The sequence below is a fragment of the Rhododendron vialii genome, chromosome 3a, assembly GCF_030253575.1.
Source record: "Rhododendron vialii isolate Sample 1 chromosome 3a, ASM3025357v1".
Lineage (NCBI taxonomy): Eukaryota > Viridiplantae > Streptophyta > Magnoliopsida > Ericales > Ericaceae > Rhododendron > Rhododendron vialii.
This window is the reverse complement of record NC_080559.1, coordinates 31,496,103-31,508,957: the sequence shown is the minus strand read 5'-3', so window position 1 is coordinate 31,508,957 and position 12,855 is coordinate 31,496,103. Positions and strand designations below refer to the sequence as shown.

The 12,855-nt window shown below is 38.4% G+C and overlaps 2 protein-coding genes across 2 annotated transcripts; one reads left to right on the top strand and one right to left on the bottom strand.

The window, feature by feature from the left end:
• The first annotated feature begins 1,346 nt into the window (after positions 1-1,346).
• On the top strand, positions 1,347-7,307 carry LOC131319966 (uncharacterized). Its single transcript, XM_058350463.1, has 7 exons — positions 1,347-1,674; positions 2,273-2,374; positions 2,474-2,588; positions 3,837-3,952; positions 5,526-5,714; positions 6,295-6,437; positions 6,731-7,307. Exons 1-7 carry the CDS (start codon positions 1,553-1,555, stop codon positions 6,910-6,912), a joined length of 969 nt encoding a protein of 322 aa, XP_058206446.1. The 5' UTR covers positions 1,347-1,552; the 3' UTR covers positions 6,913-7,307.
• A 579-nt stretch (positions 7,308-7,886) lies between these two features.
• LOC131319965 (cinnamoyl-CoA reductase 1-like) lies at positions 7,887-10,807 on the bottom strand. Its single transcript, XM_058350462.1, has 5 exons — positions 10,443-10,807; positions 9,772-9,947; positions 9,180-9,368; positions 8,578-8,936; positions 7,887-8,329 (listed from the first exon to the last, which is right to left on the bottom strand). The coding sequence occupies exons 1-5, from the start codon at positions 10,609-10,611 to the stop codon at positions 8,236-8,238; spliced, it is 987 nt and encodes a 328-aa protein (XP_058206445.1). The 5' UTR covers positions 10,612-10,807; the 3' UTR covers positions 7,887-8,235.
• Between the last annotated feature and the right edge of the window lie 2,048 nt (positions 10,808-12,855).

The following is a 12,855-nucleotide window of genomic DNA, read 5'->3' as shown; positions in this document are numbered from 1 at the left end:
AGGACTTTGCGAAGATCATTATTGGTTTTGATTTTCAGGATAAGGAGGGCACTTCGGGTTGGTAATGTGCAATGAGGTGCACAGTACCGTATGACGCACCTTGTATCCGACGGCTCGGATCTCATTTCGGCAATCAACGATCGAGAGCTGTTCATTGCCAAGATGAGATTGATGGCTCGAAAGTGCGTAGCACGGTGCTGTACACATTACTGCATAGCACCATCCCCCAATTCAGAATATGGAGTTCGGACTAAATTAATTAATTTTTAATTATAATTCATTATCAGTTTTCATGACTTGTGTAAAATTTTGATTAATATATATCATATTCTCGGATCCGTTTCAAGAATAGAAATAAAATATAGATAGAGTAAAGTTTAAGAAAATTAGAAAACACAAAAAAAATATTACTCTGTTGATAATTATTTTCGTCTTAGGTTACTTTCTTAATTTCTAGTCATAATCTTTTTACTTTGTAAAACTTTTACATCAAAACAAATTGAAAAAATAATTGCAGTACTACAACCACTAAATATTACTCCCACTCCTGTACAAACGGGCGGTGATAATGCCAAACCACTGTGTATAAAAAATTTGTACCATGTGTGAAGTGCAAGACTCTTACCAAACCAAACCAAACCGAGTTTTACGTTTCAATCACTTGGAGTCGGCTACATGAATCCGTTTTCTCCATTGAGGTCTGTCAAGAGCTACTTGTTCACACAAACTCATTATATTCATATTTTTGTGCACAACATCTAAGGTCAATCTAGGTCTACCTCTCCCCGTAGCATTACTACTTAGTTAGAGCTATCATATCCGCTCACTTAACTACTGCATCTTCTGGCATACGGTAGATATGCCCAAACTACCTTAGCCTATTTTCCCTCAACTTCTCCTCTATATAGGTGCTACACCTCACGAACTGTTTCATTTATAATCCTATCTCGTTTAATTTTATCACACATCCCCTCAATATTCTCATTTTTGCTACACTCATCTTGTTCACATGTTTCTTAATAGGCCAACATGCTGTCCAATTAAGCATCGCTGGTTTATATACAACAATTTTGTTATTAACAAAAACAGTTTCGACATTATCATTTTCCCGACGAATACACTCAACATACTCATTGACACTGTGAAGCAATATATTGATGGGCTAAGGCTACTTATTTTTTGAATTAAAAGCGATAAATTACGAAAGAATGATCTGTCTCGTAAATTAAAAAATAAATACTTAAAAAATAAAAATCTTAACAGAACGGGACCTTATCCACTAAAAAAGTGCTACATGCACATTTTAGAATAAAAATATTTAGCCCAAACAGACAAACTTAAGGCCCAAGATATCCCCCAAAAAATAAGGAGTCGAAAAAAGAAAATCCATTTTGGAAATTTACAACTAACTTCCCCGAGTCACTGACCGCGTTGCAAAAGCATTTCTCATTGCTCTCGACAGCGTCAAAAAAACTAATTTTCCCGTCCTTTCCCTTCCGTTTTCCGAGAAAATCCGACATTTTCTTCGTACACAAACAGCAGCAGCAGCAGCATGTGGGTGGAGATAATCTGCGGCCTCATAATCTACAGATTGTTCCGTCGATTCTTCTACGACGACGACCTTCTCGATGTCGAAACCACCGATTCCGATTCCCTCTTCTCCGTCGCCGCTAGGTACTCCTTTGTAATCTTGCAAGTTTGATCTTCTCTTTGATTTTGGTGAGAAAACGATGGAAATTATAAAAGAAAAACTGCTTTTAAAACTGGCTGTGCTTAGTTCGTTCAACTTGTTACAATATTAATAGAGCATCTCTAGCCCTATACTCATTATTTCACTCAAATCTGAGTAAAAGCTTTATTTGGTATGGATGGATCACTCCAATGGACAATCCAAATCTAACCGTAAAAATCTAACCGTAAAAGCTTTCATTAATGGCATATGTAAATTTTGGAGGTGAAGATAGCTTTGCAAAATTTGAGTGAGTAAAAAATTTGAGTCTCTCTTGATTTGAGTAAAATTCAATTTGGTACCGTTTGAGTCAAGGAGTGGAGTGAATTTTTGAAAGTTTTTGCTGAAATGTTTAGTGCATAAAAAGGATGAGGGCCGGAGATGCTCTCATATGAATAATTTTGTTAAAGGAGGGGTGAACAAAATTATTCTCTCATATGTGTCATTTTTTGTGTGGTTATTGTTGGGTTACTTGCAAACGAAACGGGGGTTCTTGGCCCTTCATTTTTTGATGATATGGATTTTGTTCATCTTGCAATCTAGACTTGAGAAGCTTTATGGTGGAAAAGCATATGTTGGGCTTCGAATTCCAGATGCCGATAGTGGTTCACGACAAACCATTGATATGGTCCTTGTCACAAAAGGGTAGGTCTACTATAAGTTTGATATAGGTTAAAACTTTCTTTGTCAAATTTTGTTTGGGTCATAAGTGGGTACATGCTTGCATTCCTTTTTTATTTACAGGGAAGCAGTGGTGATTTCTATTCAGAATCTTTCTGGGTTTGTATCTATTGATGGAGATGGAAGTTGGGTTTCCGCTGGGCGAAGTAGCCACAAAACTGATCGTCGTCCAGATCCCGTAAGACCAAGTTCAGTTGTCTTTCTAGTGCAGTAATTACTTTCTGTGTTTCTATACCTTGTTCAATGATTGTATCGGTTTCTTTGATGTATGCTTTTTATCTGGGTTCAATGATAGTAAAGAGTTAATGTTAGATTGCCTGAGGATTAAGAGAACGAAGACCAGTTATAGCCTATAGGAGCGTTTGGAAAAAACAGAGCAATATTGCAAAAGTTGAAAAAGGAACAGTTAAAAGAAGAATGGTCCTTGCAGAATGTGTTCAATGAATTGATAGCAGATTTTCCACCCACTGCATGACTTCTTGGTGGAGAAAGATGACTTCGGCTGGTGCATGGAATGCCTAGGGCTTTTATGAGTCCTTCTGTCTTTTGAATTTCACTTCACCTGTTGGTTGTCTTCCATGTATGTCAGGGTGATTGAGTTCCACAGGGTTTACATTTTTTTTGTATAGCTCCATAACCATTTGTACCAAAATGCATTTTTCTCGAGCAATTGGTGTTATTATGTACTTAGGTTTTAGCTTTTTGATACAAAATTTTAGGTTACGAGATTTAGTTTAGAAGGAAAGAACCCTTAAAAACCTTCTCAATTTTATAGTTAACCTTAACTGAAATTGTAAGCTCATGGAAGGTAGAGTAAACTGAAAGAAGTCATGAGGGGGCAGATAAGCGACCTATCCAATTAATACACAAAACTTTTGTCGTATGAGTTCTTGGGGCAGGGAGAACCTTGCCTCCAACCTTTGCATCTGTAGGCCCTGGGAGGGAAGGCATAGGGATGATAACGCAAATCTAATTTGGAAAAGTTGCGTTCAGTCTTGCTTTCTTGGGATGGGAAGTGCCTTTTGTCTGTTGGGGATACTCCATATCGTAGATGAATCCGAATGAGTATTTTTGTTTGATGAGTTCTTAGGATCACAAAAGAAAGAGTCTTATGAGCTCTTTTTGGAAGTATGCTTGAGATGAGAAAACTCTCTCAGATATGTTTTCTGAATGCTAAAGATAATGAGTATCGTGAGAGTTGGAAATCAATAATCATATGAAGAAACTCATGATTTGAGAGGAGACGAAAGCTGAAGATTCCCTTGTCCTTTCTATAACCTTTACTTTTACATATCATCTTGTGATGTTGCCGACGGTTTCAATCTTTCGGTTTCATGTCTTTTATACCAAAAGTTGAATATTAGGATGATGTATTTTGTCTGTTCTCAGAGCTTTTTTGTTACATTGCGGCATTTCTGTATCCCAGGTAGCAGAAGTTAAACGACAAGTTGCTATTCTTGAATCGTATCTAGAACAAAGGGGGGCCCCTCTTCCAGAAGGATATCTGTCTTACAGAGTCATATGTCCCAACCCTAATTTCCGGTGTGCATTGAGCTCTTCCCTTGGTTTTCCCTTATTATATTGTTTATTATACTCAAATTAAGGGGCTCTCATTTACTTTAGTTTTGTTGATGACTTGATGGATTTTTTTGCTTGCTCACCCAGAAATTGTATCTGTGCTTTAATGCTGAATACTTGTCTGAAGAGTTAGAAACTTTATTGCCTGAAAATCATGTCAATACCACTTAAATCTGATTACCCGTCTATCTGAAGACAAAGTGCTCAATTCTTTTAGTTTGGTGAGAGAACACAACAAAGATGTATCTTTTGGTAGTGACAGCTGTTTTTCCATTTACTTTATGCATCTTCCCTTACCGGCAATTCCCTGAGCAATGCTATGGACAAATGGAGAAGGTATTATCTCCTAATTTAAAAGTATGACACAATTGGATGTCTGATATTTAATTATCTGATAGAGTTTCCAAATGTTGATCTGTTTTGAAACCACGGAACCAAACATCAGTGACAGGTTCCGAAAATTTGGTTAAATAAGGGGCAAATAAAGAGTGGCACTAGTAGCTGAGATCCATGTCCTCCACAGCAGTTTACAAAGACTGATTGGATGCTAAATTTCCAATCACATCAAACTATAAAAATTGACGGAAAGTATATTTAGACAATAACAAATCTCTGTGAACATTCAATCATGACTGTTAATGAAGCTATTACAATGTATTTGGTCATAGTTTTTATTAACATTACAACTGCGGTTGTCCGAATTCATACTTATGAACCTTTCAAGAGATGGCTCATTCCCTTGGTATGGAAAGCCCATAACACATGCTATATGATTTTAACTGCTGAAGTCATGTATGTATATTTAACAGTGCAATTGTACTATTCTTGGTTTTTAAACTTCACATGTGGAACAAACTTTCAGCTTTTGATAGTTTTTACAATGTAAACATGAATGTTATTGCTTCTCCATGGCATTGCCATACTTCATGGACTGTAGCTCCCATAGTCCCATATCAGAATGTTGGAATATGCCAAATCAAACTAATGCAAGGTAAGCCTTGGGTCTATCATTGGGTTTGTCCTTGTGGACTTGTCGCCATACTGCTCTGGCAAGGGTTAAGTTAAATAGATTTATGTACTTCCAACTTCCCATGCCAATTTGGACCTTCCTCTTCCCCTATCACCTTCCTTTACAGCAATCCAATTGCATCTTCTGGTAACTTGTCTTTGTCGAAATGGACATTGATGGGTAAACATTTCATCAAGCCGGTGGAATGAATAAAAATATGACAAGGTCATTCTCCATGCACCAACCATATATGTTGGAGTGGGGACTATTATGAGCAATAGGGAGATAATATGAGAATTCGAGAAGATATCTTCATATTGGTTGATTGAAATGGGTGAGGGTCATGAAGGAGATTGAATGAAATTCGCCTTTAATTCCTGATCTCTCAAAGGTATTCGTGTTCTGATAATTACTAGTTAGATGTAATATTCACATACGCACTCTGTTTGTTGTGTTTAAGTTTTGGGTCATTGCCATCCTTAATTCTGTTTTCGTTTTTTACTTTTAACTTCAGTTCCTTCCCTGCAGTACCATGTATGCAGACCATTTTCCACCTGAGGTGCTCACTTATGACCAGTGGCTACAACTGAAACCAGAGCCTAAGAGCTTGTTCTCTGGTTGGATTAAAGGGGCGTTTCGAGGTGGTAAGAAAGAAATGCAGGAATCAATGCATCAGAATCTTAATTTTATCATAGCCACTGCGCCTACATGGGATAGGTTTGTTGCAGTCTGTTCCTTTAAATTTCTGTTGTTTAGATTGTTCCGTTGCATTAACTGTTAGTATTTAGTGGAGGATGTCATTTACCTTCCCAATATGTAGACTTCTATGCAGCATAAAAAGGGGAACTTACCATTGACTTGGTGTGCTACTGAATTTTACAGTTTGGGAAGTGTACAATACGGTGAATGATAGGGACGAAAACTTTTATGAAAGAACTTGTAAAGACGGCTTAAGTGGAGATGAGAACCTTGAATGATAAGGAAATTCGAGTATGCTTTATCCAAGAAGAAATAATAGGAAAGCATGGAATGATTCGGATTAGAGTGAGGAGAAGACAAAGCTATGGCAGTTGTTGGAGCATAGATGGATAGAACTAGCTGTATATACCCCTATGTTTTACTGAAGTTGTCCTGTAATTGCATAGATAACCATTTTTGGGAAGTTTTGATGATACTGATCCAGGCATAACTGCACTGTTTTTACAGCTAAATTCGCGAGTATTCTGCATATTTCCTGTTCTTGTATTACATATTTGTCATCTGGAAAGAAAATAAGGAGGTTTCTCACACCATGCAGGTTGGAGCTAAAAGGAGATAAATACCTCCTTGGAGAATTTCTGGAATTTAAAGGGAAGCATGATGATGTCCAGTCCTTAAAAAATATCCGTAGATCCAAAATTAATCGCCTGGTCATCCAAAAGACAAGCATGTTTGGTCTAGGTAACATTCATACTCATCTTTTGCTCCTTCCTGCACGATAGCTAAGTTTGTTTCTCGTTAGTTGTAACGCATCAAGCATTATGGGTTCCAGTGTGACATTATGCTCAATCTGAATTGTCAGATCTAAAAAAATGCTTTTCATTGTAGTCTGTTATGCATGTTCAGTCGGTTGAGCATCTATGTGATTTGGAGGAAGTGTTCGCGAATCGCGATAGGAGTTGAACTATTGTCACGTCTTATCACCATGCCTTCCCGGCTTTTGTGTAATTGTTTGGGTTTTTTGCTGCATACAGCCCATTCTAAGCTCCAAGTTCTGTATTCTCCTCGAGACTACCGAAATGAAGGGGCTTCAGCATCTGAATGGAACGAAGCAACTGTTAGATCAAGTACAGAGGTGGTGTTTCAGCTCCAGGAATCGACTAAAGTGCGAAAGTTCAAGCTATCATCCGTTTCTTCGATGTCTCTGAGTGCCTGAAGATAACGTCTATTATTGGAAGGAGGAGGTAACACTTACCCCTGTTACCATCAAAGACCCAGAAATGTTTTGATCTCACTCACACTTCAAATATATGCTGCGTGCGCTGTATATTCCTGTGGGAAACTTCTATGGACGAACTAGTTTATAATGTTGTAAGGATTTTTGTTTTTGTATTCTTGAGCATGGTGTTATCGTCCTCCATTGTGGTACTTTTGTTTCGCCTTTAGTATGCTGTATTTATTTGATTTTAGAGAGAGAAAAAGAGGAGAGAGAGTGGTCATTTGATGATCCCGCAGATCTCTTATGTGATTTATCAAATTTCTCATGTGATACTAGATGAGACTCTTTCTATCTTAATTTAGTTTAAATGATTGAAGCCGTTTATTTTGTAATTTGTGTTATCTCATCCGTGTAAAAAGATTAGGATGATTGGGAAATTAATTGCTTCATCGAACCATATTTGTCTTTACGGATAATGACAAGGTATAGACCGTCTATTATTTTTATAATAAATATGATTTGAATGAGTTTTCACCAACGACCGATTAACGTTTTTTTTTGGCATAAACAATCCATATACTTAACTCTGCCGAAGGAATAACTCGAATCGTCAAACGAAACCCTGAGGAGTCTAATTTTGTAATGTACAAAGAAGCTAGCGAGATTCCATAATATTAAATTATAGAGATTGTATATTCATTCATCTTACGTTATCATTTTCTTATAATCAGCATCTTCCTATAGAGCGGCGGGATCGGCCGCTCGGCTGGGCAATCGACGGTTTGAATCCTAACCGAATAATAGGCGGTTCAGATCTGAAAGTGATTTGTATGCGCCTAGAATGAATCTGAATCGTCAGTGCCAAAATAAACGACTGGATTGGCTGGTCTCACTCACTGGGTCCATAAATTTAGCCAAACAAATTAACTTGTCAAACCTTCGGTCATCCATTCGATCATATTGCTGCCATGTTAGGGAACAATGGAAATTATCATTGAGCTCATTGTCTGGGGAAATAATCACATAATACACCACAAGATGCCTTATAATACTCTTGAGCATCCTGGTGGGCACAGACACAAAATCCATACATCCTTATGGTACAACTTTGCAAGTTAAGTTGTCTATACATATTAGTAAAAAGAGGAATTCTACACGCAGAGACACAACTCCGGGTGCGACCGTGTCCGAGACCGTTTGATGCACACGGGTCCACACAGTTGTGTGCGGAGTTGTTTTTTAAAGTCGTGCGCTCAAACTTTCCGATATTAAAATCATATAGTTGTCGGTACGCATACGGCCTGAGGAATTTAGATCCGATTAAACTGGTAGCAGTCCACGCTTGAAATCCACCATCAGTTTGTTCAGTTTCTTGTTGCTTATCCTCTGTTGGTACACTCTTTCCTCCTCTAAACTGCATTAAAAGTAATAGACAATTAACAAAAGAGTTTAAATTCTTTTCGCTAGTGTTAGAAATTATGGGTTTTTCGCCACCGCTTTTGTAAGCTCCGTTGTGCTTTTAACTTAGTTATCTGAATTATTCATCTCGTAGAGCCCGCATAGTAGTATATTCAAGCAAAAAACCGATTTCTTTGGAAAACATTTCTCGCATAAAACATGTTTCTTGGAGGCCAGAGCAAAATGGAGGGTAAGAGAGCTGACCTTTGAGGTGATGGAGAAGATGGGGAAGAGGGGAAGAGCATGTGTGCAAGCTTAAGGGCAGCGGTGTTGGAGTCGATGACCTCGTTGAAGCATAGGTATCTTCCGTAGGAGGAGACGTCTTCGTAGACGCAGATGTGGGCGTCCACCAGAAACCCGAGATCTACTGTCACAAACACACCGTCCTCGTACATCTCAGCCGCTCCTTTCAAGTACGGGTTGTCAACGGTCATCAGCTGATGACCGTGAGGGCTGCTGCCTATCAACAGCCCTCCGTTTATAGAAACCATATTCAGACCTCTGTCCATGGCTAGTGCCCATGCCGCCTTCTCTGCCAACGTCTTTGACAGACCATGCCACAACTGTCCCAAATGTAAGTGCAAACGTAAATTTAGACAAATAGAAGCAGGGCAACGAGCAATGACACGAGATGCACGTCAGGGTGAAAACATATGGTACGTGTATTTCTGGAAAAACCAACTAGTACAGAAACACGTATAGGTTCGGGAAATGACATATCTTCGTTACTGAGTGGCTGCTGTTAAACCAAAGTCGCAAAACACAATCCCAGTACTCTTACATATCGATCAGGAGACAGGATGTACCTTGTATTTCTTACAGAAACTGATGTCACTCCAGTTTCTTTCATCCAAGTCTGGCATTGTGTTGCGGCCGTCTTGCCAGATAACAGCCGTGGCAGACGATGTGAAGACCACCTTGTCAATGGTGCTGGTCTGTGCGCACGCTTCCAATACGTTGTGTGCTGCTCTTGCCTCCACTTCTGCCATTAATTCCTGCACCACAAGCACCCCCAAATGCTTTTTCAAGATCCTCTCTCTATATATTTAGGATGATTACACAAGGAAATGGGCACTTGTAACGAACTTCCAAAATGGGTGCAAATAACCAACAGTAGAATTGATTGAAGAAAAATGCACTATTTTTTGCTTTTGAACAGTATTTGGACTCTATGCTTACAATCATCGTATTCGAAGCAGACGAAATTATTAACAATCCAACTCGAAATAGGGAATATCGAAGTATAGAATACGGCCAGAAATACATCTACTTTATGATATCTCGGTATGCTGGATAATCTGACCCAATGGACCGACTAATCCGGGGACCAATCCCATATTTTGAATCCTGAGTCAGATTGTAAGCATATAACATAGAAAAGAGAGCTAGAACGTTTACATCATAGGTAGGGCGGTCTGAGGGAGGGTCAAAGCAGTAAAACAGTCCAGAACAACCCTTCAATGCATCCAAGATGCTGTGGTAATCCAATGGGTCTGTATCGAAGACTCTCAACCTCTTATTCTTCTTCTCATCATCACAAGATGACAATATTCCCTCTAAACAATCCACTCCACCTGAATCAAATAATCACCCAACAAATTAAAATGAATTATGCCAAAAACCCACTTGGGAACTCCAACAAACAGGGGAGAATGGAGATGAGATTGATGAACGAGCCGAGCAGGTAACTGTTCAGGCTTGATTTGAAAACTTAGGGAGCTTCAAATTAAACCTGTTTAAGCTTGCCATGTTTATGGGACAAGGCGCAAGCTGATCTTGAAATGATAATCCGAACGAACGGACTACTAGCTTGTTTGAGCTCAAAAAGCTTAACGAGCTTCATAAAAATGTTCAACCTTACTTTTGTCTATGTTATAAACCAGACTTGAATGAGCTTTTAACAATAAACACGAGCTCAAACTCGAGTAGTTTGGTTCATTTATCATGTCGCGTATTAACAACAATAATTAAAAAAAAAAAAAAAGATTAAAAAGAAAGAACCGAATGAAACCCAGTTGAATCTCTTATCCAAAGAATGAAAAGAAATGAAGGGGGCCGGGTATGGTTACCATGGACGTGGGTATTGGGCGGATAGTGGCGGAGGGCGGCGGCGTGAACGGCGTAGCCTCTCTCCAAGAGGCGTTGGACGAGAGTGGAGCCCAAGGGGCCTGTTGAGCCCATGACGCAGACCCTCTTGGACGGCCACGATTCATTCATCAACAGAGCTGCTGGAGCCATAGAAAGAAGCTAGCTACCAGAGCTGAGCTTTTTCCAAAGGTAGCTGAGAATAGAAGTATGTAGTATTAATGAGCGAGAGAGAGAGAGAAGGGGAGAGAGAGAGAGAGAGAGAGGTAAGTAGAAGATGGTTGGGAGGTGGTGGTTACCAAAAGGAAAGAAAGTGAAGTGAGACTCGTGAGAGTCTAGAGAGATTACAAAAGTAGAGGGTCGATGCATTTAATAGAGAAGAAGTGGAGGAGGGGGAAAGAATGTGGGGTCCACGTGCTGCCAGAAGATTTCCATCTTCCTTCCCGTATCTATTTGGAAAAATTATTAAGGAAAATTCATTATTTGCATGTCCTTTTCCACCCCACGATTATGCACTAATATTGTACTTCATCAGTAGCAAATTGTTGCTCTTATTTTATTATTTGAGAGTTCTCAAAAAACTTTTGACATTTTTTAATTTATAATGTTTCATATATTTAATATAGATCTTGTTTAATAGATTTTAATTAATTTTACTAAATAAAGTTTTTGAAAAGATAGAAAACTGTTGTAAAATATAAACAGTTGTTTGAGTGGCACGACTGCAAAAAAAGAACAACAATTTGAGACAGAGGGATTGTTATTTACTAGGAAGAATTATTCATTACAAATGCCCCTCTACGACCACCCTATATGTGGTCACTCCAGATTACGTATAATTTCCAATATATTTATTGTTCAGGCCATTCTCCACCACACAATCCCCCACCCCCAATTATTTATTACACGGCCACTTTTAGCACCACACGATATGAGATAATGTAGGAGCTTAGTCATCGTCACGTGATGCCTTGGCACTGAATAATCCCTCAACTATTAGACAATTAGTCGAGGGTTTACCTTCTCTCAAGACCTCCAAATCCAACAACACTCAAGACTCTGGTGGTGGGCCCCACCTTGAGCCCAAAATAATGATCCAAATTGTTCATCTTGCAACAAATCATGTTGTGTTTTTATAAAATAGACGATCATGAAAGAAGATAAAATTAGACCGTCCAAATGTAAACGAATTTTCACGTGTCTATCAACATTCGGTCGAACTAATTTTGCATGGATGTTCTTCCTTGCATGACGTATGATCTGAACAGTTCAGATCATTATTATGAGCCTGAAGTAGGACCCACATGCGGGAGTCTCGAGGATTTGTTGGATTGGAGGTCTTGGCCGGAACCGTTGAGCCGATGATCGAAAAAGACGTTAGGCATTTAGCCATGTGAGGGACATTTAAGATGAAAAGGATTTGGATTAAACTAATAATTTTTAAGACAATGGTTTATTTTCTTTGTTATTTTTTTTATATTGTTATCAAAACATTTAATTTTTTTGGGCCACAGTATATAAAGTACGAACAAAATAATTTCTATATATATTAGTTTAAGTTTGTCTTTAATATACTCTGGTATTCGATCGATATGATTTCTTGCGAGGTTGATTATGATATTAATCTCATAGAAATGGTCGTGAACGAGCCATTTCTAGGTCCCTTTTGATGATCGAAACTGTTTATGTTTTCGACATTGTAGAGAATATCATGTCAAAATTCATGTTAATCAGATATTGTTTAATCTAGTTTCAAAACACATTTATCTAAAGGAAAATAGGTTTAGAAAATATTGCAATATCGGATAAAAACCCATTCTTGGCAAGATAAATGTGTTTTAATAATCTAGAATACGATAATGGATTAACATAAATTTTGACGTGCCTAATATTCTTGACGAGATCTAAAATATCAACAATCCTGATCATCAAAAACAAGTCAGGAAAGGGCCCGGAAAGGACCATCGAGTCTTTTAAGGGACTGGAGAGGATCTTGTTCCCTAGAACAAAAACATTTTTACCACTAAAGTGAGCTCGGGAAGGATCCACAAAATAGACAAACTTGATCGTCTAAAGTGAGCTCGGGAAGGATCCACAAAATAGACAAACTTGATCGTCCCAATCTCTTTTAGGTAAAGGAGACTCCAGGAGCTTGTACGTCTTTGGGTATTTTGGATTTGGATTTATAAGTAATGAGTGCACAGAAAAATAGAGTAATGATTGAAAATAAAGGTAATGATGGGAAAGAGAGAGAGAAATGAGAGTATTTATTGAAGATAAGAGTAAGAGTAAATTACACTAAGCCCCCTTTAACAAACCTATATTTTCACTTAACCCCCTCAGACTACAAAACCCAACATTGTGCACCCTCTAACTATCCAGAGTTGACACTTAACA